This window comes from Pseudophryne corroboree, chromosome 7, assembly GCF_028390025.1.
Source record: "Pseudophryne corroboree isolate aPseCor3 chromosome 7, aPseCor3.hap2, whole genome shotgun sequence".
In the NCBI taxonomy this organism is placed as follows: Eukaryota; Metazoa; Chordata; class Amphibia; order Anura; family Myobatrachidae; genus Pseudophryne; species Pseudophryne corroboree.
This window is the reverse complement of record NC_086450.1, coordinates 179092223-179119594: the sequence shown is the minus strand read 5'-3', so window position 1 is coordinate 179119594 and position 27372 is coordinate 179092223. Positions and strand designations below refer to the sequence as shown.

The window sequence follows — 27372 nt, the reverse complement described above, 5'->3', positions numbered from 1 at the left end:
CATTCTGGTTTCTATCATTGGGTCATAAATCAAATCCAGGTTAATTACGGTTTCCTCACTCCTCAAGCTCATCACTTTTGTACTTTGTTTGCACCTCATTAAAGCCTGCCCGCATCTAAATATCAATCCAATCGATATAACGACACCCAAGATACATAGTAGAAACTTTCCAACATCCATTATGACTCCTTGAGCCCAGTCTCCTAAACCGGAGAACCAATTTCGCGGGTTCAACCATGACACCCAACCAGTCAGCTCATTACCTACAGCAGCAAGGGTGAGATTGTGTTTTCGGCGAAATTCCCACTTCAATTGGAGAATATCGTCCATCTTTTGATCTATGACCTCGACCGGATCCTCGGTGCTATTCGTGATATACGTGCAACACTTTATACCGTACTGTGTTGCCAATGTAACACAATATCCGCCTGTTACTGCTGTAAGATAATTAAGAACCATCCTATGCTGAACTAGTTCTGTTTTGTAAGCTTGAAGTTCTCTTCCAGTGTATCTAAACGTGTCATCATACATTTCAGTGATATTATCTAACAAATTGGCGAGTGCGGAAATGTATCTATAATTCATCACTCCTCGAGCGGTACGAGTGAAATCTAACGCTACCAGAACCTGAATCCCGGTGGATTCATGGATAAGATCAGAGGCCGGATGCTCTAACCTTTCTGACAGTTGTCTTTTAACTCGGTGCTCGTAATGAGTGTGAGTATAAGGAGCTTGGGCACCACGGTGTATGTCCTTCATTTTGTCATGTGTAACAGTCATCACTTCAGGCAATACTTTTCCAATATAACACAATCCTTCAGAGTTTGGGGCAAGCCACTTGTACGCCTTTCTCCCGCATATGAAATATGCATCATCGGGGAGAACATAAGGGACGGAGAAGGACATGATCATGTTACAAACCTTCCAGGTGAAATCTCCTGACCCTAATTCTTCCATCTGCTTAATGCACGTATCAGTTTGTACGATATGTGCACAGTATCCTGGTGATACCTCTCCAACTCTAGTAATCCTATTTCCTAAGGTATATCGATACCGGAAAGATTTTCCTCTACTGGCTATGTGGCGTACCAGCTCTGTATCTGTAGGCATTCTATCTGCTCTGTGTGAAAAGGTCATGGTAAGGTTGCTCCATGACACTTCCCAATTTCCCGGCTTACGGGGATTGGAGATATTAAAACATAAGAGGGACCTATCCACATGGTATTGGTGGAGCTTCAAACTAGGAGGGCTGGAGATGTTAAACCTCCGGTCCACCGGTCTCCCACCCCTTAGCTCAAGTACCTCCCCTAACGTTAAAGGAAATGGTACTAGCCCTGATTTGCTATGACCCTGAGGTACTTGAGAGCATACCCAACAATCTGTTTTATTTAACACGTTACCCACTAAGGAGTGATGGTCACTCAATGGATGCTGGTCCATATGGATATTAAGACTGGATTGGCATTTCTTTATGCATCCATCTTCAACCATTGTCACAGAGCCTACAGATACAGTTTTTTTTTTTTTTTTTTAACTAACAATCCTTCAAAGAAAATGTTTACAGATAACATGGTTGTTAGATCGTGCCCGGTACTCGCCTTTGCTTGGTGATTGGGTTGCTATTGGAAATTTACACCTCCGTCTCAGTCATCAGGACCTTTCTGGATCCTTTCTCGACCTCACTGGTACTCTCACCGAAACAGACTGCTCTGGTCAACATCATGGTTAACGGGAAAATCCATATCACAGTCTCTTGGGGCAAGTCCATCTTACAGGAGGAGAAAAGAAGAAATTTGTAAAGGGGGTATAAGAAAACAGTTTGAGGGGGAGAGAACTTGTTACGATAATAAGTTCTCTCGTCTTGTTGTTCTTCTTGTTCTGCTGTCCTCTCAAAGGTGCTGTCTCTCAGTCTTCCAAACGAACATTCTGGTGATGCAATATTCCTTCCTAACCGGCGATCTTTCTGTAAGGAGAAAAAAATCTGGCATTACCATTGGTCCAACTGAGGGGTGACATACCATCTTTAAACCATGAAAACATGAGTGAGAAGAGAGAGAAAACACAAAAAAAAAACAAAAGAGATAGAGAACAATTCATGTGCATATATACATTACATAACTCGACAATAACCATCAATAAGAGAAGAGAAACAAAGCATTTTTAAACATTGTCAACATTAAGAAAACATTGTCAGACTATTAGGCTGTCGTATCTACGTGTCTAATGGTTTCCTTGAGCAGTCCCTCCCCACCAGCACTTGCATTATTCCACTGTCTGTATCTGGCCAGAATACATTGTGGTGGATAGGTCATGCTGGGGTTTGGTAGACTTCTGCAAGGACCAAGCGAATATGCAATGTTCGAATTCTTACCAATAATCGTCAGAGATGGGGATAGAGAGAGAGAGAAAAAACATTTTTCACAAATACATTTACAACGTTTAACCTGGTCATTCCTGTGTCTTCAGTGAATGACCTCCCAGTTTACTAACCATTACCTCAGGCTTACCATCCGTCGTATGATCACCTTTCTTGACTACCTATCATGGGTGTGGCTCAAAATTCCTCCTATCTGATCTCTGATTATAATGGTGTGTGTTGTAATTTTGCTCATTTCTTGGTCTAGGGGGTCTAACTTTATGTGGGTTATTACAGTTGTTGGCATAATGCCCTTCTCTTCTACAATTGTAACAAATCCTTGGCTTTCTCCATGTGCTAGGGGCCTGGGGTTCCGGTCGACTTGATGCATTCTCTAGTGCTTGGATGTTCAGTGTCATCAACCGCTCTCCCTGCGCTTCCCTGGTTCTTTTGATATTTCGGTCATGCTCGATAGCGGACTCTCTTAATGCCGCAACCGAGATACCTCTCCAATGAGGTATTGAGGTTTGTACCCTAATTTTTAGTGTGTCTTTCAAGTTGCTCGCTAATACGGACACAGCTACCTCTCTGTGGTGTACATTAGTTTCAATGTCATCTATACCAGTGTACCTAGCCATATCCTGCAGAGCCCGGTGAAAATACTCTTCTGCGGATTCACCTTCTTTTTGTCTTATTGTATAGATTTTATTCCACTTTGCTACTGTAGGAAAATATTCTTTCAACTGTAGATTGATTCTTTTTACATTATCTTGGTTATACTTGTTTGTTAGTGGCACTTCCTCATCTAGCTTACAATCAGTGATAAATTTCACTGAATCAACATCGGGGGGTAAACATGCCCTCAAAACTGTCCTCCAATCTTTGTTACTTGGCTCTGCAGTATGTCCTAGCACTCTAATGTATCTTTGACAAGCAACTAAGTCTTTCCTGGGATCAGGAAATTCAGACAGAATTGCTCTTAATTCTGTTCGGGAAAAAGGGCAGTACATGGCGATGTTCCTGACAGGAGTGATTCCTGAAGAGTCAGTTTCCCCATTTGGTACTGCAATTACCCTAACAGGATTAAGTCCAGTAATGTCATTCTGAATTGATTCTATGATATAAGGTACATTTGTTTGTGCGTGATGTATAATACCATACATACCTGTGGACACGACCTCACCTGACCCTCCATTAGGGGGTTTGATTACAGTTTTTACCGATTGGGTCGCGTCCACCTGGATGTCTTGTGTGATGGCTTCTGGAGGAGGTGCCGACATCGTTCTGGGTTCACTTTCTTGTTGGTGTCCCTGAGGAAAGTTTAACATGGGGTGCGACTTGCATGGGTTAATAGTTGTACATTCAACAGCATTACAATTAGCATTGTTACATTTATCACACTTATTCTTATTATCTGTACTACTGTTGCTAAGAGCATTTTTATTGTTCACCCCTGTGCTTCTCTCCGCAACCACAATCCCCTCCATTGCCACCTCTCCCCTCTCAAGATGAAAGTTAGGTAAGTAAAGGGGGGTACTCACGGAGCGATATTCTAAGCAATCTGACTAGATTGCTTAGAATATCGGCAGGATCGCTCCGTGTGTAGCCCCCTCGGCGATAGCGATGCGCGGCCCCGCACATCGCTATCGCCGCTACTAGATTGGCCTGCATGCAGGCCAATCTAGCGGGTCGCTCACTTCACCCGCTGGGTGAAGTGAGCGGCCCCCCCGTCTCCCCCCGCACGCTCAGCACAGATCGCGCTGTGCTGAGCGGCAGGAGAGATGTGTGCTGAGCGGTTCGCTCAGCACGCATCTCTCCTTGATCGGCCCGTGAGTACTGGGCTTTAGTTACATTTCTTTGCATTTCACTCTCCTGTTGCCATATCTGTAAACAATCATAATGCTTGATTCGTCTCTTTGCTGATTTGATGAGACATATCCTTCGCCTTAAATTATGCAACACCTCTAAGTCAAAACTACCTATCCCGGGAAATGGTACCTTATCCCCCGCAGTCATTCGTGTCCATTCATCACAAAAGGTCTCAGAGTGGGGACCATATTTCCCCCACATTACTAACCGAGCAGACCCTCGGGGTCTGCAAGCCTCTGGAGTCTGAATCCTGACCTCCGACCGTCTCTGTATTGTGCACTTGGCTGCCATCGTGGACCTTTTTAACACAGAAAAAACTTCCTAAAATGCACCAAACACAGAACTTCGTTGGAAATCCTTAAAGCTCTTCCACTGAACTTCTTCTGCTCCGGGTATCTCCGTTCCGCCTTCTAGCAGACACGTGTAGCCGTTGCAGGCCCTATTTTTAGAGATTTTCCTGAGAAAATTCCCTTCCTTTTTCTTTACACAAATCACGCTTGCATGTGCTCCCTACAACACGTATGAGGGCAAGATTTACGCATGGATATACGACCTCATATCACGTTGCGTTATTGGTCACACATACAACCGTGCGGTCCAATCGTACCACTTATAGACACTTGTTGCCCATAAATGGTAGGATCATTGGAGTCTCCCTACTGTGCTCCAAAACAGCCAGAGCGTAATACAATGAAAACTTTATCACACTCTGTTGCACGTTTTCACTCAGATCGTGCTCATCACGTTCCACATAGATCACAAAGTTCACAAAGCGGGATTATCACATAGATCACAAAGTCCACAAAGCGGGATTCAATACACTCATACCGTTTTCAACCCACTATCATTCTTATAGTTTTCTGATCAGAAAAATCATTTCCCGTAGTCTGATAGCTCTCCCCAGAGGTATTACAGTAAAGTAAGGTATTTAAACTAAGTTTTGGAAAGCTGAAATCAATTTGTGCTATTTATCGCTTTGCGTTATTTACCGCGTTGCGCTACTTATTGCTTTGCGCTATTTATCGCCTTTTAATTATAACATTTGTGATTTGTTACATGAGCGTACACGGACGCTCCGTTGCGCTGCGTGCGTCGGCCTTTGGGTTGCGTACGCAAGTCTCAGTCTTTTGTTAGAGACACGTGTACGCACAGCAAAGATCCACCGTAACACGATTTATACGTTTATCAATGTAGATGATCCTTGATCATTTACCGCGCACCACACTGACCTTGTCTCTTGGCAAAGCTGTGTGTTTGTCTATATTTTAACTATGTTGCTTCTACTTAAATTATTGAAATAGCGACAAATCTCTCTCAGCACATTTATCAACTATAAAACTGGCAAACAGGATAGTGATATACGAAAAAAATGAAATACACGGATGGAAAAGAAATGCAGATATATATGTATACGTGCGTATATACGCAAGACAGAAGAAAAATACAGTTTTAAAAGACACAAGCGTTTTGTTCTTACCTCCTGGTCTCCGGATTCCTTCAGCACTCTTTATCTAAGCGAAGCAGACGCTTATCCCATCAGCACTGCGAGACAACCTCCCGCCCTTTTGCTGGGGGATAATGTCTGCTGATCTACCTAGTGCAGATATGTGAAGGACTGGACGGCCCCCAATTAACAAAGCAGAATTCTTTTATGTATTTACAACCCTTTATGAAGTCTAAGAACACTGTACGCTGTTTACTTAAGAAGTACCGTAAGGGTACGCTGGTTGCGTAACGATCGCTCAGCCGTAGGCGAGACGCTCAAGCGTCACGTTCGCTCACGGCCCAGAGATCACAGGACAGAATGATTCGCTATGGCGTAGCGGTTCGCTCGAGACCACGAGGAGATCACCAGCGGCGCAGACGCTCACAACGCTATACCTTTATGTCTAAACCTTATACCAATGAAATACACAGAATACCTTAATGTGAATACAGGGTGTAAGTGCAACCTTGTGTAACCTGACTAACTACAAAGCTGCTTGAGCGTTACCGACGCTCAAGTGAACACTTAACACTATAGGAAATACACAGATGCTGGTTTAGGGTCCAAAGCCTATTAACTGTATTATGTCTAATATACTTGTAAAAAGAGAATAACAGTACAAATGATACACTACAATATAACAGAGACTTCCTAACCAAAATACAATACTATCTAATACAATACAATACTAGTCTAGGGGAGATGTGAGAGAAAAGAGAAAGGAGAGAGAGAGAGAGAGAGAAATTGGCTCACAGTAAGACAATGATTACGGAGAGAAACTTACGCACAAGGGGAAACGATCGCAAGCGCCTCTGGACATCCAGCTTCCTGATTATCAGCAATGAGAACCATTTGAAGAGAAGTGCAAGCTGGATGTCACAGACCCGTCTTTTATGCTACTCACACAATGCAATCTAATGGTCCCTACAGTCTCACTGTCCATTGGACGCAGGAACTCGGCTTCGCATTATAACAAAGGTCATAGGTTGATTCATACAGGTAAACTGTATCAGTGGTCTTGGTTATGCAAAACAATGGGTGATAACTAACACATTCCTGTCTTCTGGAGAGCTATTGTTTGGCGAATACAAAACAGAATCCTGTCTGGGTTCTGTTCTATATTCATGATGTCCACTTTCAGTTGAGACAATGACGTCTCAGCCCTTATTTTCCTGTATACAAATCCAGCCCCATTTGTAAACACAGGTGTTGGCCTTCTTCATTGAGTCTCAAAGCTCAGTGTAATTAAAGGCTATTGCACTCCGTCTGCGGGAAAGATACTGATTTGGAGTACAATTGATCTTCAATTACTATTCCTGTGTTTACCTTATGCATGTGTAGATATGAGGCCCTCTTAACATGCAAACTATTGTTTGGGGGATCTCTGAGGTCAAAGAGCCATTTGAGACCCACTGATGCCTGTCTCCAACTGTTCAGATGCATGACTAAGTAAGAACAAATAAAATGGACATAACTTCTTATGTCCATAACTATTCGCACGAGCGATTAATACGCTCCAAACCAACACCGGAATATCGCTAATTAAATACTCTTCCGATGGGTACCAAACACTGCTGTATGATTCCTGTTAGACCCTTCGTACAATACAAAGAGGGATTCCTCTGCTCAGGGACATTCTATATCAGGCCTGGCCAACCTGTGGCTCTCCAGCTGTTGTAAAACTATAAGTCCCATCATGCCTTGCCACAGTTTTGCTATTAGGGAATGCTAAAACTGTGGCAGGGCATGCTGGGATGTGTAGTTTCACTACATCTGGAGAGCCACAGGTTGGCCAGGCCTGTTCTATATTAACCAAACTTTCAGAATCTATCAAAGGGACCATGATCTACAAACTACATTAATTGTGAAAATATGTAACGAATGAGTCGCACGCTACGACTACATAAACTCTACCGTAAATACGCATACCGTGCGCCCGCGGGTGCACGCTATTGCGGGTATGCGTCTTCACGGGAGAGCGTACGCATGCGCAGCGCGGACCAGTGTGCGGTGCAAATATGGCAACGTGCATAGAGACATTTTTCTGACTTTGACAGTGGCCACCATCTTTCCCAGAAGACAAATGGACTGATGAACCGACAACCGGGCTGGCTTCAGGACATCCCAGACCATTGTTTGTATCACCAACGCTTTTTCCTCTGTAAGAAACACCCTCTGCACTTCCGTGTCGAGCATCATTCCCAGAAAGGACAACCTCCTGGTTGGTTCCAAATTTGATTTTGGAAGATTCAGGATCCAACAGTGTTCCCTGAGCAGGTGGGTCGTGAGAAGAATGGACTGTAACAGCCTCTCCTTGGACGATGCCTTTATCAGCAGATGGTCTGCGGAGGAGAACCATCATTTCCGCCATCACCTTGGTGAATACCCTCGGTGCTGTGGAGAGGCCAAATAGCAGAGCCTGGAACCGATAGTGAAAGTCTAACAGTGCGAGTCGGAGATAAGCCTGATGCGGCAGCCAAATCGGAATGTGGAGGTACGCATCCTTGATATCCAGGGATACCAGGAATTCGCCCTCTTCCAGACCTGATATCACCGCCCTTAGAGACTCCATTTTGAACTTGAACTCCTTCAGAAAGGGATTTAGCGATTTTAGGTTCAGAATGGGTCTGACTGAACCATCCGGTTTCAGTACAATGGAAAGGTTCGAATAGTAACCTTTGTTTTGCATATAAGGAGGGACCGGTACAATAACCCGTGCCTCCACCAACTTCTGGACGGCAGCCTGCAGGACAGCCCTGTCTGCCAGCTAAGCTGGCAAGCCTGATTTAAAGAATCGGTGAGGGAGATCTTGAAATTCCAGCCTGTACCCCTGGGACACGATATCTTACACCTAGGGATCCATGCCGGACAACACTCGGACGTGACAGAAATGCCTGAGTCTCGCTCCCACCGGCCCCACCTCCGGGGCGTGCAGTCCACTGTCATGCGGAGGACTTTGGCGTACCCTGAAGCAGGTTTCTGTTCCTGGGAACCCGCAGCAGCAGGTTTCTTGGATTTGGGCCGACCTCCCCTAAAGAAGGTGTTGGACGGTCTGGCCTTTCGTGGCTTGGCAGCCCGAAAGGGCTGTGATGTAGTTGAAGAAAAGGGTTTCTTTGTAGCAGGTGCAGCTGAGGGAAGAAAAGGTGACTTACCTGCCGTAGCTGTGGAGATCCACGCATCTAACGCTTCCCCAAAGAGAGCCTGACCTGTGTAGGGTAGGGTCTCCGCACTTCTCCTGGATTCCGCATCGGCAGACCACTGTCGCCGCCACAGTCCTTGACGAGCTGAGACAGACATGGAAAAAATTCCTGCAGCCATGGAACCCAGGTCTTTCCTGGATTCTACCAGAAATCCTGCCGAATCCTGAATGTTACACAAAAAACAGTTCAACATCAGATTTATCCATAGTATCCAAATCTTCAAGTAACGTGCCTGACCACTTTACTATAGCTTTGGCAATCCAAGCACTGGCAATAGTGGGACGTAGTATAACCCCTGAAGCCGTGTACATGGATTTGAGCGTATTATCAATTTTACGATCAGCCGGCGGGTGGATCCTTGAACAGGTAAAACCACCTTTTTTGAGAGTCTGGATACAGACGCGTCAACAATGGGCGGGTTTTCCCATTTTTTCCTATCCTCCACAGGGAAAGGAAACGCCAACAGGACCCTTTTAGGGATCTGGAATTTTTTCTCAGGGTTTTCCCAAGCTTTTTCAAAAATAGCATTTAATTCTTTTGACGCAGGGAAGGTTAGCGAGGCTTTCTTATTTTCAGTGAAGTAAGCCTCCTCAACCTGCACAGGTGTTGTATCAGTAATATTCAACACATCCCTAATGGCCTCTATCATAAACTGCACCCCTTTTGCAAGAGATGCTGCCCCCCTCAACACATCCCCATCACCGTCCTCAGTGTCAGAATCGGTATCCGTGTCATCTTGCATAATCTGTGCAAGAGCACGTTTTTGGGAATATACAGCGGGGGGCCCTGAGGTAACATAACTGGACCAGACTGCCACAGAGTTCTGTAAAGCCTGAGTTGCAGACTCATTCTGTGCAACCCTAGTAGAAACCTGAGAAATCATAGATTTGATAGAGGATAACCACTCAGGCTCCCTTGCGGGTATCTGTGCTAAAACAGTGCACTCCTGATTACATGGAATGGGATCATCCTGAGAGGACATATCTTCTGCAGCATATGACACAGAGTCCCTGGACATAGCTTAATGGAGACCACAGAGACCACAGACACCACACACACACACACACACACACACACACACACACACACGGGCAGATAAAGCTTCACCCCCAAGAATGGCAAGAGAGACACAGAGATTGGAGCCAACCCACACACAGGGCTTTTTAGGGAAAGGGAGACCCCCAACCAGCGCTGACTGTGCACCTTAATAGGTTACACAGCCTGTATACAGCCTCCACCCCCTTCTACAACCCCCTGGTACCGTGAGAGATAGCTGGAGTTGTTCTGGAGGGACTTGATCTTCACCGACAGCGTTATGCAGGCAGGAAGATGGCGCTGAATTCTGCTGGGTCCGCTCTGAGAAGCTCTGCCCCCAAAATGGCGCCGTCTTCCCGTTCTTCATAGGATTATACTGGCCTGAGGAATTATGCTGGCAGAGATCCTGGGACCCCGACAGGCTGTGTGACCAGTGTAGGTGCTGGCTCAGGGCGCCCCTCACAGCGCCGCACCATGTACCGCTGAGCCCCGGAGTGCAGTTAGTACTGCGCTTCATACCTTGTTGCCGCCATCTTCACACCGGCTCCCCACTTGCTAGGGAAGTCGGTGACTCACTCGCCCCCAATCTTCTGGCTCTGTAAGGGGATGGCGGCATGCTGCTAGGGTGAGCGATCCCCTGTGGCGGGGAACGATCGATCCCCTCAGGAGCTCAGTGTCCTGTCAGCGGAGGTAGTGGCTCAGACCCCGCAGGGCGGACACTACTCCCCTTCTTAGTCCCACGAAGCAGGGAGGCTGTTGCCAGCAGCCTCCCTGTAAAATAATAAACTCTAGCTGTGACAGACTCCTCCGGGCACATTTTCTAAACAGAGTCTGGTTGGAGGGGCATAGAGGGAGGAGCCAGCCCACACTATCAAATTCTTAAAAGTGCCAATGGCTCCTGGTGGACCCGTCTATACCCCCATGGTACTAATGTGGACCCCAGCATCCTCTAGGACGTAAGAGAAATAGAGTTATCAACGGTAAGTTTACCATAACAATTTCTTCTCCTGCAGGGTCCACAGGTTATCCACAGGATAACATTAGGATGTCCCAAAGCAATTTAGTGGTAGGGACGCTCCTGGCTGGACAGAAGAATCCTTCCCCCGAATTCAGCATCCTGAGAGGCAAAAGGTATCAAAGGCATTCGCATTCTAATGAATGTGTTAATGGAAGACCATGTGGCTGCCTTACATATCTGTTCTGCTGAAGCACCACGTGCTGCCCATGACAGACCTACCTTACGAGTAGAGTGAGCAGAGACATTAGCCGTAACAGGGAGATCAGCTTGAGAATATGCTTCTGAAATAATCAAAATAATCATTCGAAGCCACCTCGCCAGTGTCTGCTTGTCAGTAGGCCTTCCTCTCTTGTGAAATTCGTAGAGAATGGCACTGGTACGATCCACGCAGATCCTGTTTTTCTGATGGCAATCCTTAAACCATGGACTACGTCCAATGATGCATCTCCCGCAGAAAAGTCCGGCCCTTGGAAGGCCGGCGCTACAATTTCTTCGTTAAGGTGGAATTTAGACACCACCTTAGGAAGATACCCAGATTTGGTTCTGAGAATCGCTCTATCTGGATAAAAACAAAAACCCACATCAGACCAAAAATCAAACCACCTCCATCTGACATACACTGGCCGTTGTCATTTATATAAAATGATTAGTTTTCCACGCTTTTTATATGTATTACAAATGATTCCGTTGATCCCACCTAAAAGTAAATTTGCCCAACTAAATAAAGCATTGACCAAATTTATTTGGGCAGGTAAACGGCCAAGGATATCCTTATTTAAACTACAACAGCCAAGAACCTTGGGTGGCCTAAAGTTACTGTGCCTGCATACTGTACATACGCATTGGCAGCAAATTACAGAATTGCCTTGGACTGGATCAATGGATGCGATGTTTCCGCTAACCTACAATTAGAACAAACTTTCGCACCCAACTGGAACTTACTGTCCTTATTACACGCTACACCACACTCCATGCCTGCATCCATAAAAGAGAACATCCTTTTGTCATATACTTGTTATGGTATGGAGGATGGTATGTTCTAAATTGAACCTGTCCCGACAGACCTCTCTATTTTTGCCACTCTGGGGTAACCTGACTGAGCCACACCACACATCTATTCAATACTTGGTATAAAGGAGGCCTTAAGTATGTCCATCAATTCTTTTGCAAAGAGACTTTGGTCCTGCTCACGCATTCCCAAATAATGGAACGATTTCCGTCCTTTCCCCTCTTCGGCTTCTTGCAAGCGAGTAGTTATGTGCAAAGTATTCTGTCCACTTTGACAGAGACTGACAGAACTAACACCTTAGACGGAACACTGCGACATGGCTCGGATGGTCACTTCCCCATTGCCTTCATACACACTCACTCCCGATCTCTACTTAACCTAGACTCTGGTACTGTGGGCCTGTTCCGATTACAACTGGAGTTTCCAGATCTCATGCTAAAGTCCATTTTAGATGCCAATGTGATTTTGGATAAAATGCTAATATCGCCCTTATTTACGGAGATGCACCAGAAGATACTGCACAGGGCCTATTTCACACCTAAACGGAACTTCCTCATTGGAAATGCCCTTAATTCCAATTGTTATAAGTGCGGTTCGCCAGAAGCTGACATTGTCTATTGTTTGTGGTCCTGCCCGAAAGTGCAGGTCCTGTGGCGAGCACTGCAACTATATATTACAAATGAGTTGAAAATCCAGTTCACTATTGATAAAACCTGGGCATTTTGGGGCATATACCCTAAGACCCCTCCTCGTATATCCTAGTACAGTGGTTCTCAAACTCGGTCCTCAGGACCCCACACAGTGCATGTTTTGCAGGTAACCCAGCAAGTGCACAGGTGTATTAATTACTCACTGACACATTTTAAAAGGTCCACAGGTGGAGCTAATTATTTCACTTGTCATTCTGTGAGGTGACCTGCAAAACATGCACTGTGTGGGGTCCTGAGGACCGAGTTTGAGAACCTGTGTCCTAGTACATTGACTAGAGGGAATCGTACTTTACTTGTCAAGTTGGCTGCGGCCGTGAAAAAACAATACTAACTCAACGGATTTCCTCGGAATCCGTTCACATTTCCCTATTACAGCCTAGAATCTCACATTTGTTTCACTTAAACTGGACCAACACTACAATTCACAAGGAAAAGTTGACAGGGAAACCCTTTGACACATGGCTCCCGTACGTTCACACTATATCCCCGCCAATTAAGGAAGCCCTACAGAAATGCTTCCAATGTACTAAATGGTATAATTTAAAAAAAGTCCTAGACTCTGGTGCTCTGTTCTGATTTCCTTTAGTTGCGGGATGCGACATCCCGTACCCAAAATGATGATTTATACATTCCATGTCTATTCTCCAGATTTTGCATATTGCTTTGTATTTGTTTTTATCGCTGGCTTACTTGAGGTTGTTTTTCTTACCTGATATACTGTACTACATGCACATATTGTATCTGGTGTATTTGTGCTGTATGTGTATATTGACTTTTTTATTAAACCCGTCAAAAAGATTTTTGAAAAAAATAAATCAGAAAAGGAGGGCAATATAACAATGCTCCTAAATCTGAAACTCTTCTAGCTGAAGCAATAGCCAGTAGAAAGAGAACTTTAGCTGTCAACCATTTAAGATCCACTCATTTTAGTGGTTCAAATAGGGCAACTTGAAGGGCCTTTAGGACTACACTTAAGTCCCAAGGCACTGTAAGAGGAACAAAAGCAGGTTGAATGTGCAGCATTTCCTAGAAGAAAGTGCGCACATTCTATAGGTTAGCAATTTTCTTTTGGAACTATACAGTCAATGCTGACACTTGCACTCTCACGAAGCCACCCCATAGACCTTTGTCCATTCCTACCTGAAGGAATGCTAGGACTCTGGAAACTCTGAAAGACCTAGGATCAAATTTCTGGTCAATGCACCACTGAATAGAGGCTTGCCATATTCTGTGATAAATGCGAGCTGAGGAAGGTTTCCTTGCTCTAAACATTGTTTGAATTACCTGTTGTGAGAATCCTCTTGCTTTCAAGATGGAAGTCTCAAGAGCCACGTCGTCAAAAACAGTCGATCCAGGTGCTTGTGATATCAAGGACCTTGAGACAGTAGATCTGGACGTTGAGGGAGTAGGAATGGAACATCCATCAACAGCCTCTGCAGATCTGTGTACCAATGTCTTCTGGACCAAGCCGGAGCCATTAGTATCATAGCACCCCTTCCTTCTTTTGCACCACCCTGGGTAATAGGGTGATTGGAGGAAACACATAAGCCAGATGAAAGCCCCATCTCACAGACAGGGCATCCACAAAGATCGCTCTGGGATCCTTTGTTCTTGAGCACTTTGTTGTTCAGACGGGACGCCATGAGATCTCTCTCTGGCAACCCCCACTTGTCTACTAGAGTCTGGAAGACCTCCGGGTGTAGAGCCCATTCGCTTGCCTGAATGGCGTGTCGACTGAGAAAGTCCGATTCCCAGTTTAGGACTAAGGCTGGTGATGAAGTTCCGCCCACTTTAGTATGCGACTTACCTCCTTCATCGCTTTTCGGCTGCGAGTTCCTTCTTGATGGTTGAGGTACACTACTGCCGTCACATTGTCCGAGCGGATCTGGACTGGTTTTCCCCGAAGAATGTCCTTTGCCTGAATCAGTGCCACATATATGGCCCGAAGTTCCAATATATTTCTTGGCAGGCAACTTCCTTGGTCCATTGCTCCTGAAAACACAACCTTCTTGACACTGCTCCCCAGCCCTGTTACTGGCGTCTGTCGTCAGAATTTCCCTATCTAATATCCAAAAGGGTCTCCCCTTGTCCAGATAGGATGTCTGTAGCCACCAGGCTAATGACCTTCTTACTCCTATCGTAAGAAACATAGTCTGTTTTTTTATCGTCTGATGCAACCAATTCCATTTGGCAAGACTCAGACGCTGCGGAGGCCTCGAGTGTAATTGTGCATACTCCACCATGTCGAATGTTGACACCATCAAACCCATCACACGCATTGCTGCGTGAATGGATACCTTTTGACTGTGTAACAAGTCCTGAATCCTTGACTGGACCTTAGATATCTTGTTCAGAGGTAAAATTACTCTCTGAAGACTTGAATCCAGTACAGCCCCCAAGTGAGTCATCCGTTGGGACGGAACCAGAGACGATTTTGCCCAATTTATGAGCCACCCTTGGTTCTGCAGACACATTATTGTCTGTTGCAGATGACATGAGAGCAATTCCTGCGTCTGTGCCAGGATTAAAAGATCGTCGAGGTATGGAAATATTCTTATGCCCTGCTGGTGGAGATAAGCTGCCATTACCACTATAATCTTGGTAAATACTCTGGGAGCTGTGGCTAATACAAAAGGTAGGGCCTGGAACTGAAAATGATGTTGGAGGATAGCGAACCTTACATGTAGGTAAGCATCTTGTATATCCAGGGATACCATATAATCCCCTGGCTCCATGGCCAAAATGATGGAACGTAACATCTCCATGTAAAACCGAGGTGCCCAAATGTATTTGTTCAGTACTTTGAGATTGAGAATGGGCCGAATTGACCCATTTGGCTTCTGAACTAAACAGGTTGGAGTAAAAACCCTATCCTCGTTGTGCAGGAGGAACTGGAATAACTACTCCTGACTGAAGCAATTTCTGAACTACTTCTAACAAAGCCCTGGCCTTAGTCTCTACCCGAGATGGGCCTGTACAGTAAAACCCTCCGAGGAGGGTGCTTCTTGAAGGCAAAAGCATAACCTAGAGATACCGCTTCCTGCACCCAGGCATCTGTTGTAGACTGCTGCCAGATATGTGCAAACTGAAGAAGTCGGTCCCTCAGGGGGAGGCCCGCACCATCAGGCTGATGGCTTATTATCTGTTTTCCCAACCGGTCCTCTGGTAGCCAATGCTTTTTAGTCTTACCAGACTTGTTGTATTGGGGCTGCTTGCCATCACTTTTTCCCCTTAGCTTTCCCTCGAGACCGAAAGGGCCGAAAAGCCGGAACTTTAGGTTTGAAATTGTATATGGAAGGAAACTTGACCTTCTTGGAGTCTGCTTCTGACTCCAGAATATCGGTTAATTCTTTACAAAAAAGAAAATCTCCAGAAAAGGACAAAGATTCCAATACCTTCTAAGATTCTGAATCCGCTTTCCACGTACGTAGCCAAACTGCTCTGCGAGCAGCTATTGTTGAAGCCGATGCCCTGGAGGCAATAGTACCCATATCCAATGCTACTTCTTCCAAGAACATTGCAGCCTGTTTTATATGAGCTATATGGGATTTTTGCTCTCTAGAAGCTAAAGAAAAATCCCCCTCCAATGCATCAGCAAAGGCAGCCACTGCCTTTGCCATCCAAGCGGAAGCCATGGCTGGCCTTATGACTGCCCCAGACAGGGAAAAAATTGTTTTTAGAAAACCTTCCACTCTCCTATCCGTGACATCATTTAACGATATTAAAGGCAAAGGTAATGTAGATTTTCGCACGAATCGAATTGCATGCGTATCTACTTTGGGAGCCACCTCCCTTTTTACACAATCCCCAGCTGGAAGAGGATAATTGAAATTCCATTTCTTAGGAATTACTTCTTATTTGGCGTAGCCCAAGCCTTTTACATAATTTCCGTCAGCTGATCTGACCCTGGAAACTTAGTCTTAACTGTTTTAGGACGTTTAAACACAGGTGCCTTGGTTTTTAACACAGGCTCTGTTGAACCATCTAAGGATAGAATGGCTTTCATTAACTCAGCTATATCCACTGAGCTGCGACTTTCCTCCTCCTCTTCGTATGCCGAAGTAAAAATAAGAATTTACTTACCGATAATTCTATTTCTCGGAGTCCGTAGTGGATGCTGGGGTTCCTGAAAGGACCATGGGGAATAGCGGCTCCGCAGGAGACAGGGCACAAAAAGTAAAGCTTTATGATCAGGTGGTGTGTACTGGCTCCTCCCCCTATGACCCTCCTCCAAGCCTCAGTTAGGATACTGTGCCCGGACGAGCGTACACAATAAGGAAGGATTTATGAATCCCGGGTAAGACTCATACCAGCCACACCAATCACACCGTACAACCTGTGATCTAAACCCAGTTAACAGTATGATAACAGAGGAGCCTCTGAAAGATGGCTCCCTACAACAATAACCCGATTTAGGTAACAATAACTATGTACAATTATTGCAGATAATCCGCACTTGGGATGGGCGCCCAGCATCCACTACGGACTCCGAGAAATAGAATTATCGGTAAGTAAATTCTTATTTTCTCTATCGTCCTAGTGGATGCTGGGGTTCCTGAAAGGACCATGGGGATTATACCAAAGCTCCCAAACGGGCGGGAGAGTGCGGATGACTCTGCAGCACCGAATGAGAGAACTCCAGGTCCTCCTTAGCCAGGGTATCAAATTTGTAGAATTTTACAAACGTGTTCTCCCCCGACCACGTAGCCGCTCGGCAGAGTTGTAATGCCGAGACCCCTCGGGCAGCCGCCCAAGAAGAACCCACCTTCCTTGTGGAGTGGGCATTTACCGATTTTGGCTGTGGCAGGCCTGCCACAGAATGTGCAAGCTGAATCGTACTACAAATCCAGCGCGCAATAGTCTGCTTAGACGCAGGAGCGCCCAACTTGTTGGGAGCATATAGCATAAACAGTGAGTCAGATTTCCTGACTCCAGCTGTCCTTGAAATGTATATTTTTAAAGCTCTGACAACGTCCAACAACTTGGAGTCCTCCAAGTCGCTTGTAGCCGCAGGCACTACAATAGGCTGGTTCAGATGAAATGCTGACACCACCTTAGGGAGAAAATGCGGACGAGTCCGCAGTTCTGCCCTGTCCGAATGGAAAATCAGATATGGGCTTTTGTAAGATAAAGCTGCCAGTTCTGACACTCTCCTGGCCGAAGCCAGGGCTAGTAGCATGGTCACTTTCCATGTGAGATATTTCTTCTGGAAGAAAATCGACAGGGCCGAAATTTGAACCTTAATAGATCCCAATTTGAGACCCATAGACAATCCTGATTGCAGGAAATGTAGGAATCGACCCAGTTGAAATTCCTCCGTCGGAGCACTCCGATCCTCGCACCACGCAACATATTTTCGCCAAATGCGGTGATAATGTTGCGCGGTTACTTCCTTCCTTGCTTTAATCAAGGTAGGAATGACTTCTTCCGGAATGCCTTTTCCCTTTAGGATCCGGCGTTCAACCGCCATGCCGTCAAACGCAGCCGCGGTAAGTCTTGAAACAGACAGGGACCCTGCTGAAGCAGGTCCCTTCTCAGAGGTAGAGGCCACGGATCCTCCGTGATCATCTCTTGAAGTTCCGGGTACCAAGTCCTTCTTGGCCAATCCGGAGCCACTAGTATCGTTCTTACGCCTCTTTGCCGTATAATTCTCAATACTTTTGGTATGAGAGGCAGAGGAGGAAACACATACACCGACTGGTACACCCAAGGCGTTACCAGCGCGTCCACAGCTATTGCCTGCGGATCTCTTGACCTGGCGCAATACCTGTCCAGTTTTTTGTTGAGGCGAGACGCCATCATGTCCACCATTGGTCTTTCCCAACGGGTTACAAGCATGTGGAAAACTTCTGGATGAAGTCCCCACTCTCCCGGGTGAAGGTCGTGTCTGCTGAGGAAGTCTGCTTCCCAGTTGTCCACTCCCGGGATGAACACTGCTGACAGTGCTATCACATGATTCTCCGCCCAGCGAAGAATCCTTGCAGCTTCTGCCATTGCACTCCTGCTTCTTGTGCCGCCCTGTCTGTTTACATGGGCGACTGCCGTGATGTTGTCCGACTGGATCAACACCGGTTTTCCTTGAAGCAGAGGTTCTGCCTGGCTTAGAGCATTGTAGATTGCTCTTAGTTCCAGAATGTTTATGTGAAGAGACGTTTCCAGGCTCGACCACACGCCCTGGAAGTTTCTTCCTTGTGTGACTGCTCCCCAGCCTCTCAGGCTGGCGTCCGTGGTCACCAGGATCCAATCCTGTATGCCGAATCTGCGGCCCTCCAATAGATGAGCACTCTGCAACCACCACAGAAGAGATACCCTTGTCCTTGGAGACAGGGTTATCCGCTGGTGCATCTGAAGATGCGACCCTGACCATTTGTCCAGCAGATCCCTCTGGAAAACTCTTGCGTGGAATCTGCCGAATGGAATTGCTTCGTAAGAAGCCACCATTTTTCCCAGGACTCTTGTGTGTACAGACACCTTTCCTGGTTTTAGGAGGTTCCTGACAAGTTCGGATAACTCCTTGGCTTTTTCCTCCGGGAGAAAAACCTTTTTCTGAACAGTGTCCAGAATCATCCCTAAGAACAGCAGACGTGTTGTCGGAATTAACTGGGATTTTGGAATATTCAGAATCCACCCGTGCTGCTTTAGCACTTCTTGAGACAGTGCTAGTCCCATCTCTAGCTGTTCTCTGGACCTTGCCCTTATTAGGAGATCGTCCAAGTATGGGATAATTAATACGCCTTTTCTTCGAAGAAGAATCATCATCTCGGCCATTACCTTGGTAAAGACCCGAGGTGCCGTGGACAATCCAAACGGCAGCGTCTGAAACGGATAGTGACAGTTCTGTACGACGAACCTGAGGTACCCCTGGTGTGAGGGGTAAATTGGAACGTGGAGATACGCATCCTTGATGTCCAAGGATACCATAAAGTCCCCTTCTTCCAGGTTCGCTATCACCGCTCTGAGTGACTCCATCTTGAACTTGAACTTTTTTATGTACAGGTTCAAGGATTTCAGATTTAGAATAGGTCTTACCGAGCCATCCGGCTTCGGTACCACAAATAGAGTGGAATAATACCCATTTCCTTGTTGTAAAAGGGGTACCTTGACTATCACCTGCTGAGAGTACAGCTTGTGAATGGCTTCCAAGACCGTCACCCTGTCGGAGGGGGACGTTGGTAAAGCAGACTTCAGGAAACGGCGAGGTGGAGACGTCTCTAGTTCCAACCTGTAACCCTGAGATATTATCTGCAGGATCCAGGGATCCACCTGCGAGTGAGCCCACTGCGCGCTGAAATTCTTGAGACGACCCCCCACCGCCCCCGAGTCCGCTTGAGAAGCCCCAGCGTCATGCTGAGGCTTTTGTAGAAGCGGGGGAGGGCTTCTGTTCCTGGGAAGGAGCTGCCTGTTGCAGTCTCTTCCCCTTTCCTCTGCCTCGTGGCAGATATGAATATCCCTTTGCTCTCTTGTTTTTAAAGGAACGAAAGGGCTGCGGCTGAAAAGTCGGTGTCTTTTTCTGTTGGGGAGTGACTTGAGGTAAAAAGGTGGATTTCCCGGCTGTAGCCGTGGCCACCAAATCCGATAGACCAACACCAAATAACTCCTCCCCTTTATACGGCAAAACTTCCATATGCCGTTTTGAGTCCGCATCACCTGACCACTGTCGCGTCCATAAACTTCTTCTGGCCGAAATGGACATAGCACTTACCCGTGATGCCAGTGTGCAAATATCCCTCTGTGCATCACGCATATAAAGAAACGCATCCTTTATTTGCTCTAAAGACAGTAAAACATTGTCCCTATCCAGGGTATCAATATTTTCAATCAGGGACTCTGACCAAGCTACCCCAGCACTGCACATCCAGGCTGTCGCTATAGCTGGTCGTAGTATAACACCTGTATGTGTGTATATACTTTTTTGGATATTTTCCATCCTCCTATCTGCTGGATCTTTAAGTGCGGCCGTCTCAGGAGAGGGTAACGCCACTTGTTTTGATAAGCGTGTGAGCGCCTTGTCCACCCTAGGAGGTGTTTCCCAGCGCGCCCTAACCTCTGGCGGGAAAGGGTATAAAGCCAATAACTTCTTTGAAATTAGCAGTTTTTTATCGGGGGCAACCCACGCTTCATCACACACCTCATTTAATTCATCTGATTCAGGAAAAACTATAGGTAGTTTTTTCACACCCCACATAATACCCTGTTTTGTGGTACCTGTAGTATCAGCAATATGTAACGCCTCCTTCATTGCCAAAATCATATAACGTGTGGCCCTACTGGAAAATACGGTTGATTCGTCACCGTCGCCACTGGAATCAGTGCCTGTGTCTGGGTCCGTGTCGACCGACTGAGGTAACGGGCGTTTTACAGCCCCTGACGGTGTTTGAGGCGCCTGGACAGGTGCTGATTGATTGTCCGGCCGTCTCATGTCGTCAAACGACTGCTTTAGCGTGTTGACACTATCCCGTAATTCCATAAATAAAGCCATCCATTCTGGTGTCGACTCCCTAGGGGGTGATATCCCCATATTTGGCAATTGCTCCGCCTCCACACCAATATCGTCCTCATACATGTCGACACACACGTACCGACACACAGCAGACACACAGGGAATGCTCTTAAAGAAGACAGGACCCCACTAGCCCTTTGGGGAGACAGAGGGAGAGTTTGCCAGCACACACCAAAAGCGCTATATATGACAGGGATAGCCTTATAATAAGTGCTCCCTATATAGCTGCTTTAATATATATAATTTTGCCACAATTTTGCCCCCCCTCTCTTGTTTTACCCTGTTTCTGTAGTGCAGTGCAGGGGAGAGCCTGGGAGCCTTCCTGACCAGCGGAGCTGTGTGAGGAAAATGGCGCTGTGTGCTGAGGAGATAGGCCCCGCCCCTTTTTCGGCGGGCTCGTCTCCCGCTCTTTAACGGATTCTGGCAGGGGTTAAATATCTCCATATAGCCCCCGGAGGCTATATGTGAGGTATTTTATGCCAAAAAATAGGTTTACATTGCTTCCCAGGGCGCCCCCCCCCAGCGCCCTGCACCCTCAGTGACTGCCGTGTGAAGTGTGCTGAGAGCAATGGCGCACAGCTGCAGTGCTGTGCGCTACCTTAAGAAGACTGAGGAGTCTTCTGCCGCCGATTCTGGACCTTCTTTTCTTTTCAGCATCTGCAAGGGGGCCGGCGGCGAGGCTCCGGTGACCATCCAGGCTGTACCCGTGATCGTCCCTCTGGAGCTAATGTCCAGTAGCCAAAGAAGCCAATCCATCCTGCACGCAGGTGAGTTCACTTCTTCTCCCCTAAGTCCCTCGTTGCAGTGATCCTGTTGCCAGCAGGACTCACTGTAAAATAAAAAAACCTAAGCTAAACTTTTCTAAGCAGCTCTTTAGGAGAGCCACCTAGATTGCACCCTTCTCGGACGGGCACAAAAACCTAACTGAGGCTTGGAGGAGGGTCATAGGGGGAGGAGCCAGTACACACCACCTGATCATAAAGCTTTACTTTTTGTGCCCTGTCTCCTGCGGAGCCGCTATTCCCCATGGTCCTTTCAGGAACCCCAGCATCCACTAGGACGATAGAGAAATTAATTGAGCTTTCATCTTCCGATGAATCCTCATCTGAATCATGTGTAGCCTGTGAGGGTGAAGATTTACTTACCACTGGCTTATCAGCTTGTTTCTTTTAAGAACCTGCTGCTGGAAGTGATACACCATAGGTGGAGAGCTGCATGTAAGGGTTAATAGTATAACCTATCCCAGGTACAGGAGCTGGAGGAATTATCCGTTCAGCTATACTGTACAAAGTCTGTGCAAACATAGCCCAATGTGGATCCACCTGCACCTGAATCTGCCTTGTATTTTTCATTAACCCCTGGTGAAAGCTAAAACAATTTGCACACAAACCATCCTGAACCAGATCCTGAGAGGATAACACAGCTTTGCAAGGCAACATGTTATGAGTGTTGGTGTTGCTGTGAGTGTACCTTCCTCACCTTTTCCACGCTTAGACATGATAAATAATCAACACTTCCACAGTGTACCACACAATTTGTGACTGTAATCACTTTAAATTTCTACCCATGCACCAGCATTGAGGATTGGAATAAACAAACTGACAGAAATATACTAAAGTCAGCAATCACACGAGCAGTCAGTCACATGTTATACATTAGTATAATAAGCAATATGAACACATCAACTACAACTACATTTTAAGTATGTAAGAGAACATATTACTGCATCATGTTTAAACAGATCTAACGTATTCAGACGCAATGCGAAAGAAACAGTAATTGTATACAGACATATGCAATAGGCACTTATTTATACTATTCATACTCAAAGGGTAGATAGAGACTTAGGACTGTATAACCCGTACTCAGAGTGGGATACAGAGAGACTCACCTTGCTTCCAGGGCCGATCAATACGTTAGCGAACGCTGAGTGGATCCAGACACTACTAGTGTACACTGTCGCTCCATGAACCTATAGTGAACACAGACGCTCAGTGAACACGGACGGACCAGTCACACAGCCTCCTATGCTGCGACTGGGTCCCTTTCGTGTACAGCGTCTAAAACGGAAGCGGGAAACAGTTCATGGCGGGAGACTCTGAAAAAAATGATCATGAACCGGGGGGAGGGGCGACCAGGAGAGCGTCTGACTCCCCACTGCTGACATCAACCCTAGGGATTTCGGCCTCATACTATTCCTGGAGCCTCTGATCCCCAAGGCCTAGCGCTGGTGCACCCGAGGAGGCAGCCGCGTCAGCAACTGTTTGGTGGTCTCCCAAAACAGTGCGGCTGTGTCTGTATTCCCCTTCTAAGCAGAACCGATGCCTTACTTTCTCCCCGTGCTCCGGCCACAGCCTGGTAACGTCTGCTGGACCTGTTAATATATCCGACAAAGACACCCGCCGAAACAGCACTGTACTCGTGGGTAAGCGTCGTCGCGACGCGGTGGAGAGTTGTTGGAGCGACTCTTTCTAAGGTACGTATAAGACCCTGTTTATAAAAATCACTCAGAAAAATAGTTAGACTATAAAAATAAAATAAGAAAGCTTAGGGCTGCTAAAAACCAGCAGCCCATTGATCATGGTCTGGCTCCTGCCGCACCAAACAAAAAACTGGTTTGCCTGAGCCAGGAGGTGGGGATATAAGGACGGGTTCATTGCATTCTGGGAGGCTGAAAGCTTTGATCGTTTGGTGCCAATCCGCTGTCGCTACCTCATATCCCAATGTTATCCTGTGGATAACCGGTGGACCCTGCATACACACACACACACACACACACACACACACACACACACACACACACACACACATTATATATCTATCTATTTTTTTTGTATCAGTAAATCTTTTTGTATGTAGTAATTAGTGTACTAGTGTATATATCTATGATTTGTTTATGTTTATTGCCTGATGAATTAAATAAAATTAAAACAAAACTGTAAGCAGAATTTTCTTCTCTTTTGCACATATGGGAATTGCCAGGGGTATACGTGGGCAGTCAAGAGGGATATAATAAAATAGATATAGGTTATATGTTGTGCTTTTAACTAAATCATAGAGTAATGAATATTAATATAAACAAGTTGAACACTTATGTTTATCAGTTTCAGAACACCGAGAAAGATTTACAGGCATACCTGGGATTTACTGTAGTTATATTTGTCAGGATTATCTTCTCGGTACTTGCGAAAGTTGTTCCTGGTGCGTTTGTCAGCAGACATAGAATAAGGGGTCTGTGCAGTAGAGTCCCTAGAGGAAATAGGATTTTAATTACCTACTGGTAAATCCTGGTCTCGTAGTCCATAGAGGATGCTGGGGTCCACATTAGTACCATGGGGTATAGACGGGTCCACTAGGAGTCACTGGCACTTTAAAAGTTTGAGAGTGTGGGCTGGCTCCTCCCTCTATGCCCCGCCTACCAAACAGTCTAGAAACTGTGCCCAAGGAGACGGACAACTTCGAGAGAAGGATTTTACACAGATCGTGGCGAGATTCACACCAGCTCACACATACAAGGCAAACCAAGTTAGTCAGCTTGAAAATTCAGCAACGGCTGAACAATCAGGATTTTGGTACTTACCGATAAATCCCTTTCTCCGATTCCACAGGGGCCACTGGAGTGTAGTTACAATGGGGAGATAGTAGGTGGCATTGGTAGCTGGCACTTTAAAAATTCTCACACTGTGGCTAGCTCCTCCCCTACTATCTCCCCTCCAAGCCAGTCTACGTTAAACTGTGCCCGAGGAGAGCTGTAATAAACAAACCGTAAGGTAGAGGAGGTTAACGACGCCCTGTAAACCAGGCGAACACAAACTAAACCTGGAACAGAACCTGACAAAAAACCAGGCTAGCCTGAACCCAACAAGCAGTCATATGGTGATCTGCAATCGTTAATCAAACAAAAATCAGGAGAAACAGCGCTGGGCGGGCGTCCAGTGGCCCCTGTGGAATCGGAGAAAGGGATTTATCGGTAAGTACCAAAATCCTGATTTCTCCTTCATCCACTAGGGGCCACTGGAGTGTAGTTACAATGGGGACGTCCCAGAGCTCCCAAAAAACGGGTGGGAAAGCGCTGAGAGTCCTGTAAAAACTGCTCGGCCAAACAGTGATGCAGAGGCCGTAAAAGTGTCAAACTTGTAGAATTTGACAAAAAGAATGTCGGTTTGACCAAGTAGCCGCCCGACAAAATATTCATGGAGACCCCGCGGGCGGCTGCCCACGAAGGTCTTACAATGCGCGTAAAGCGCGCTGAATTGGAAAACGGAGGTTCCCTAGTAACCGCCAAGAAGACTGTCTGATGATCAGATGTATCCAACTGTCCAGCATATGCTGGGGCCCCGGCTATTTAGTACGGGAGCATCGTCCAGAGCAAAGAAGAAAAAACACTTCATCGAATAGCCTGAGACCTCTGTAGAGAGAGTTGACGAGCCCTGACAACATTCAGAGAGGATTGAAAACCACTAGTGTCAGATTTATATGAAAAATGGACCTCCCCTCTGGAAGAAACGACCGCTGAGGCCGAAGCCGAGCCCGGGGAGTTGCCAATAGAGTACTCCCTGAACAAGAGGCCGAACTTACGGCCGCTAGGCTAATCTCATTTGGAAGAAAAGCGAAAAAGGCAGAGACCTAAAATTCCGGTCAGTGTGGTTTGAAGCGCAGCGGAGCAAAGAACCTCCCAGAGAAACCAAAGATGAATGGTAACTGGAAGAAGGGGGAAAAACCCCCTTTTATCTTCATTATGTTCCATAAAGTTTTCCCAAAGTGGCAAAAGCGAGAAGAGGTAATAGACTTCTGAAATCGGAGCCCAGTAGGCCTAACCGAACTAGGGAACTCCTCCCTTCTGAGGTCTCGTGAACAGTCACACGGGTAACCGAAACCAGTGTAAAATTGAACAAGGAGAAAAAAAAAAAGGAGCCTGTTGAAGTAGACAGTCCCGTCGAGGTAGGAGCCAAGGCTCCTCTACTGACAACAGGCGTATCTGTATCTTCAAGTCATGCGTGGCCCAACCAGCGCCACCGAGAGGACTAGCACGCATAATCCCCTCCTGTGTTACTGAACATGAAGTAGAAATAGAAAAGGAGGCAGGATAGAATAACCAGAAAACTCCCCGGAGCCCTGAGGGCCTCCACGGCTACTGCCGTCCGAGAGTAATAAAGGGTTAAAGAGTCAGTCAGAACGCCCTGAGGTCGATCCGAAATCTCCGCCCACAGCGGACCAGCTGACAAAACTCCGGGGCATGTTCCCTCACCCAGGAGTCTGACCTGGTGGCTTGATCTGGAAACAAGATTGTTGTCCCCCGTTCCGAGAGGAATGGAGGCGACCACTCATTACGTCGCAACTTGACTGAAGAAATAGAGTCTCTGGTGCCGAGGAATGAAAAAACCTCTGACGGACCGTGTTGAGAAACGTCTATGCGGAGCATAAATTGGATCTGTGTCGAATCAGAAGCTCGTGGATCCTCCGGATATTCAGAAGCCACCTAATGTACAGAGTGGGATAGTAGCAGTAAATTGTCCCATTAGGGAACCAACGTCACCCACTGCCCTTGAAAAAGAGTTATTCTGTTATCTTCCTAAACTCTGTGGGAGCGGAAGAGAGAAGAGTAAAGGACTTACAGTGAAAATGAGAATCCTGTTAAGGGGGAATCTGAGAAAAGCCTGTCCAACGGAAATCAGTAAACAGGCATCTCTGAAGACAAGGGACACGTAAAACTCCCTTTCTTGTTTAAACTAGCAATCACAGACTAAAAGGATTGTAAGGCCAGAATAGGCCTGTCCGAGCCACTTGGCTTCGGAACGTGAAAAGAAAACAAAGGCCTGAGAACTGTCCTAATTCAAATGATATGTGTAAAACAGGGATCAACACCCTTTGCGGTTAGAAACCTATGGAGCGCAGCCTGCAGTATGACTCTCTTGTCATCGTAAATCAGCCGACCCATGCCGAGGGACTCCTGAGACGGTTGTAACCGCCCAAGCCTTCTCCCATCGACCTGCGCCTACCCTGGGACCCTGCAGGTGTAATGGGTGTATAGGATGACATAAAATCAGACTGGACTGAGGATGTTGAACCTCTGCTTCAGCCTTTTTACCCTGAGAACCCCTGGCGACGAAGATATCACCCGTGTGGAGTCAAAAACCTGAAAGGGCACGAAACAATCTAAAGGGAAGACCAGTAAAGGTCTGTCTTGGA

At 46.4% G+C, this 27372-nt stretch overlaps 1 protein-coding gene across 3 annotated transcripts in view; it reads right to left on the bottom strand.

The window, feature by feature from the left end:
- The window catches only part of ANKZF1 (ankyrin repeat and zinc finger peptidyl tRNA hydrolase 1), a 167817-nt gene that overhangs the window by 18390 nt on the left and 122055 nt on the right, over positions 1-27372 (bottom strand). For all 3 annotated transcript variants that reach the window (XM_063933829.1, XM_063933830.1, XM_063933831.1), the window contains exon 13: positions 24321-24432. In XM_063933829.1, the coding sequence (XP_063789899.1) occupies positions 24321-24432 (112 nt within the window). The remainder of the gene's footprint in view (positions 1-24320; positions 24433-27372) is intronic.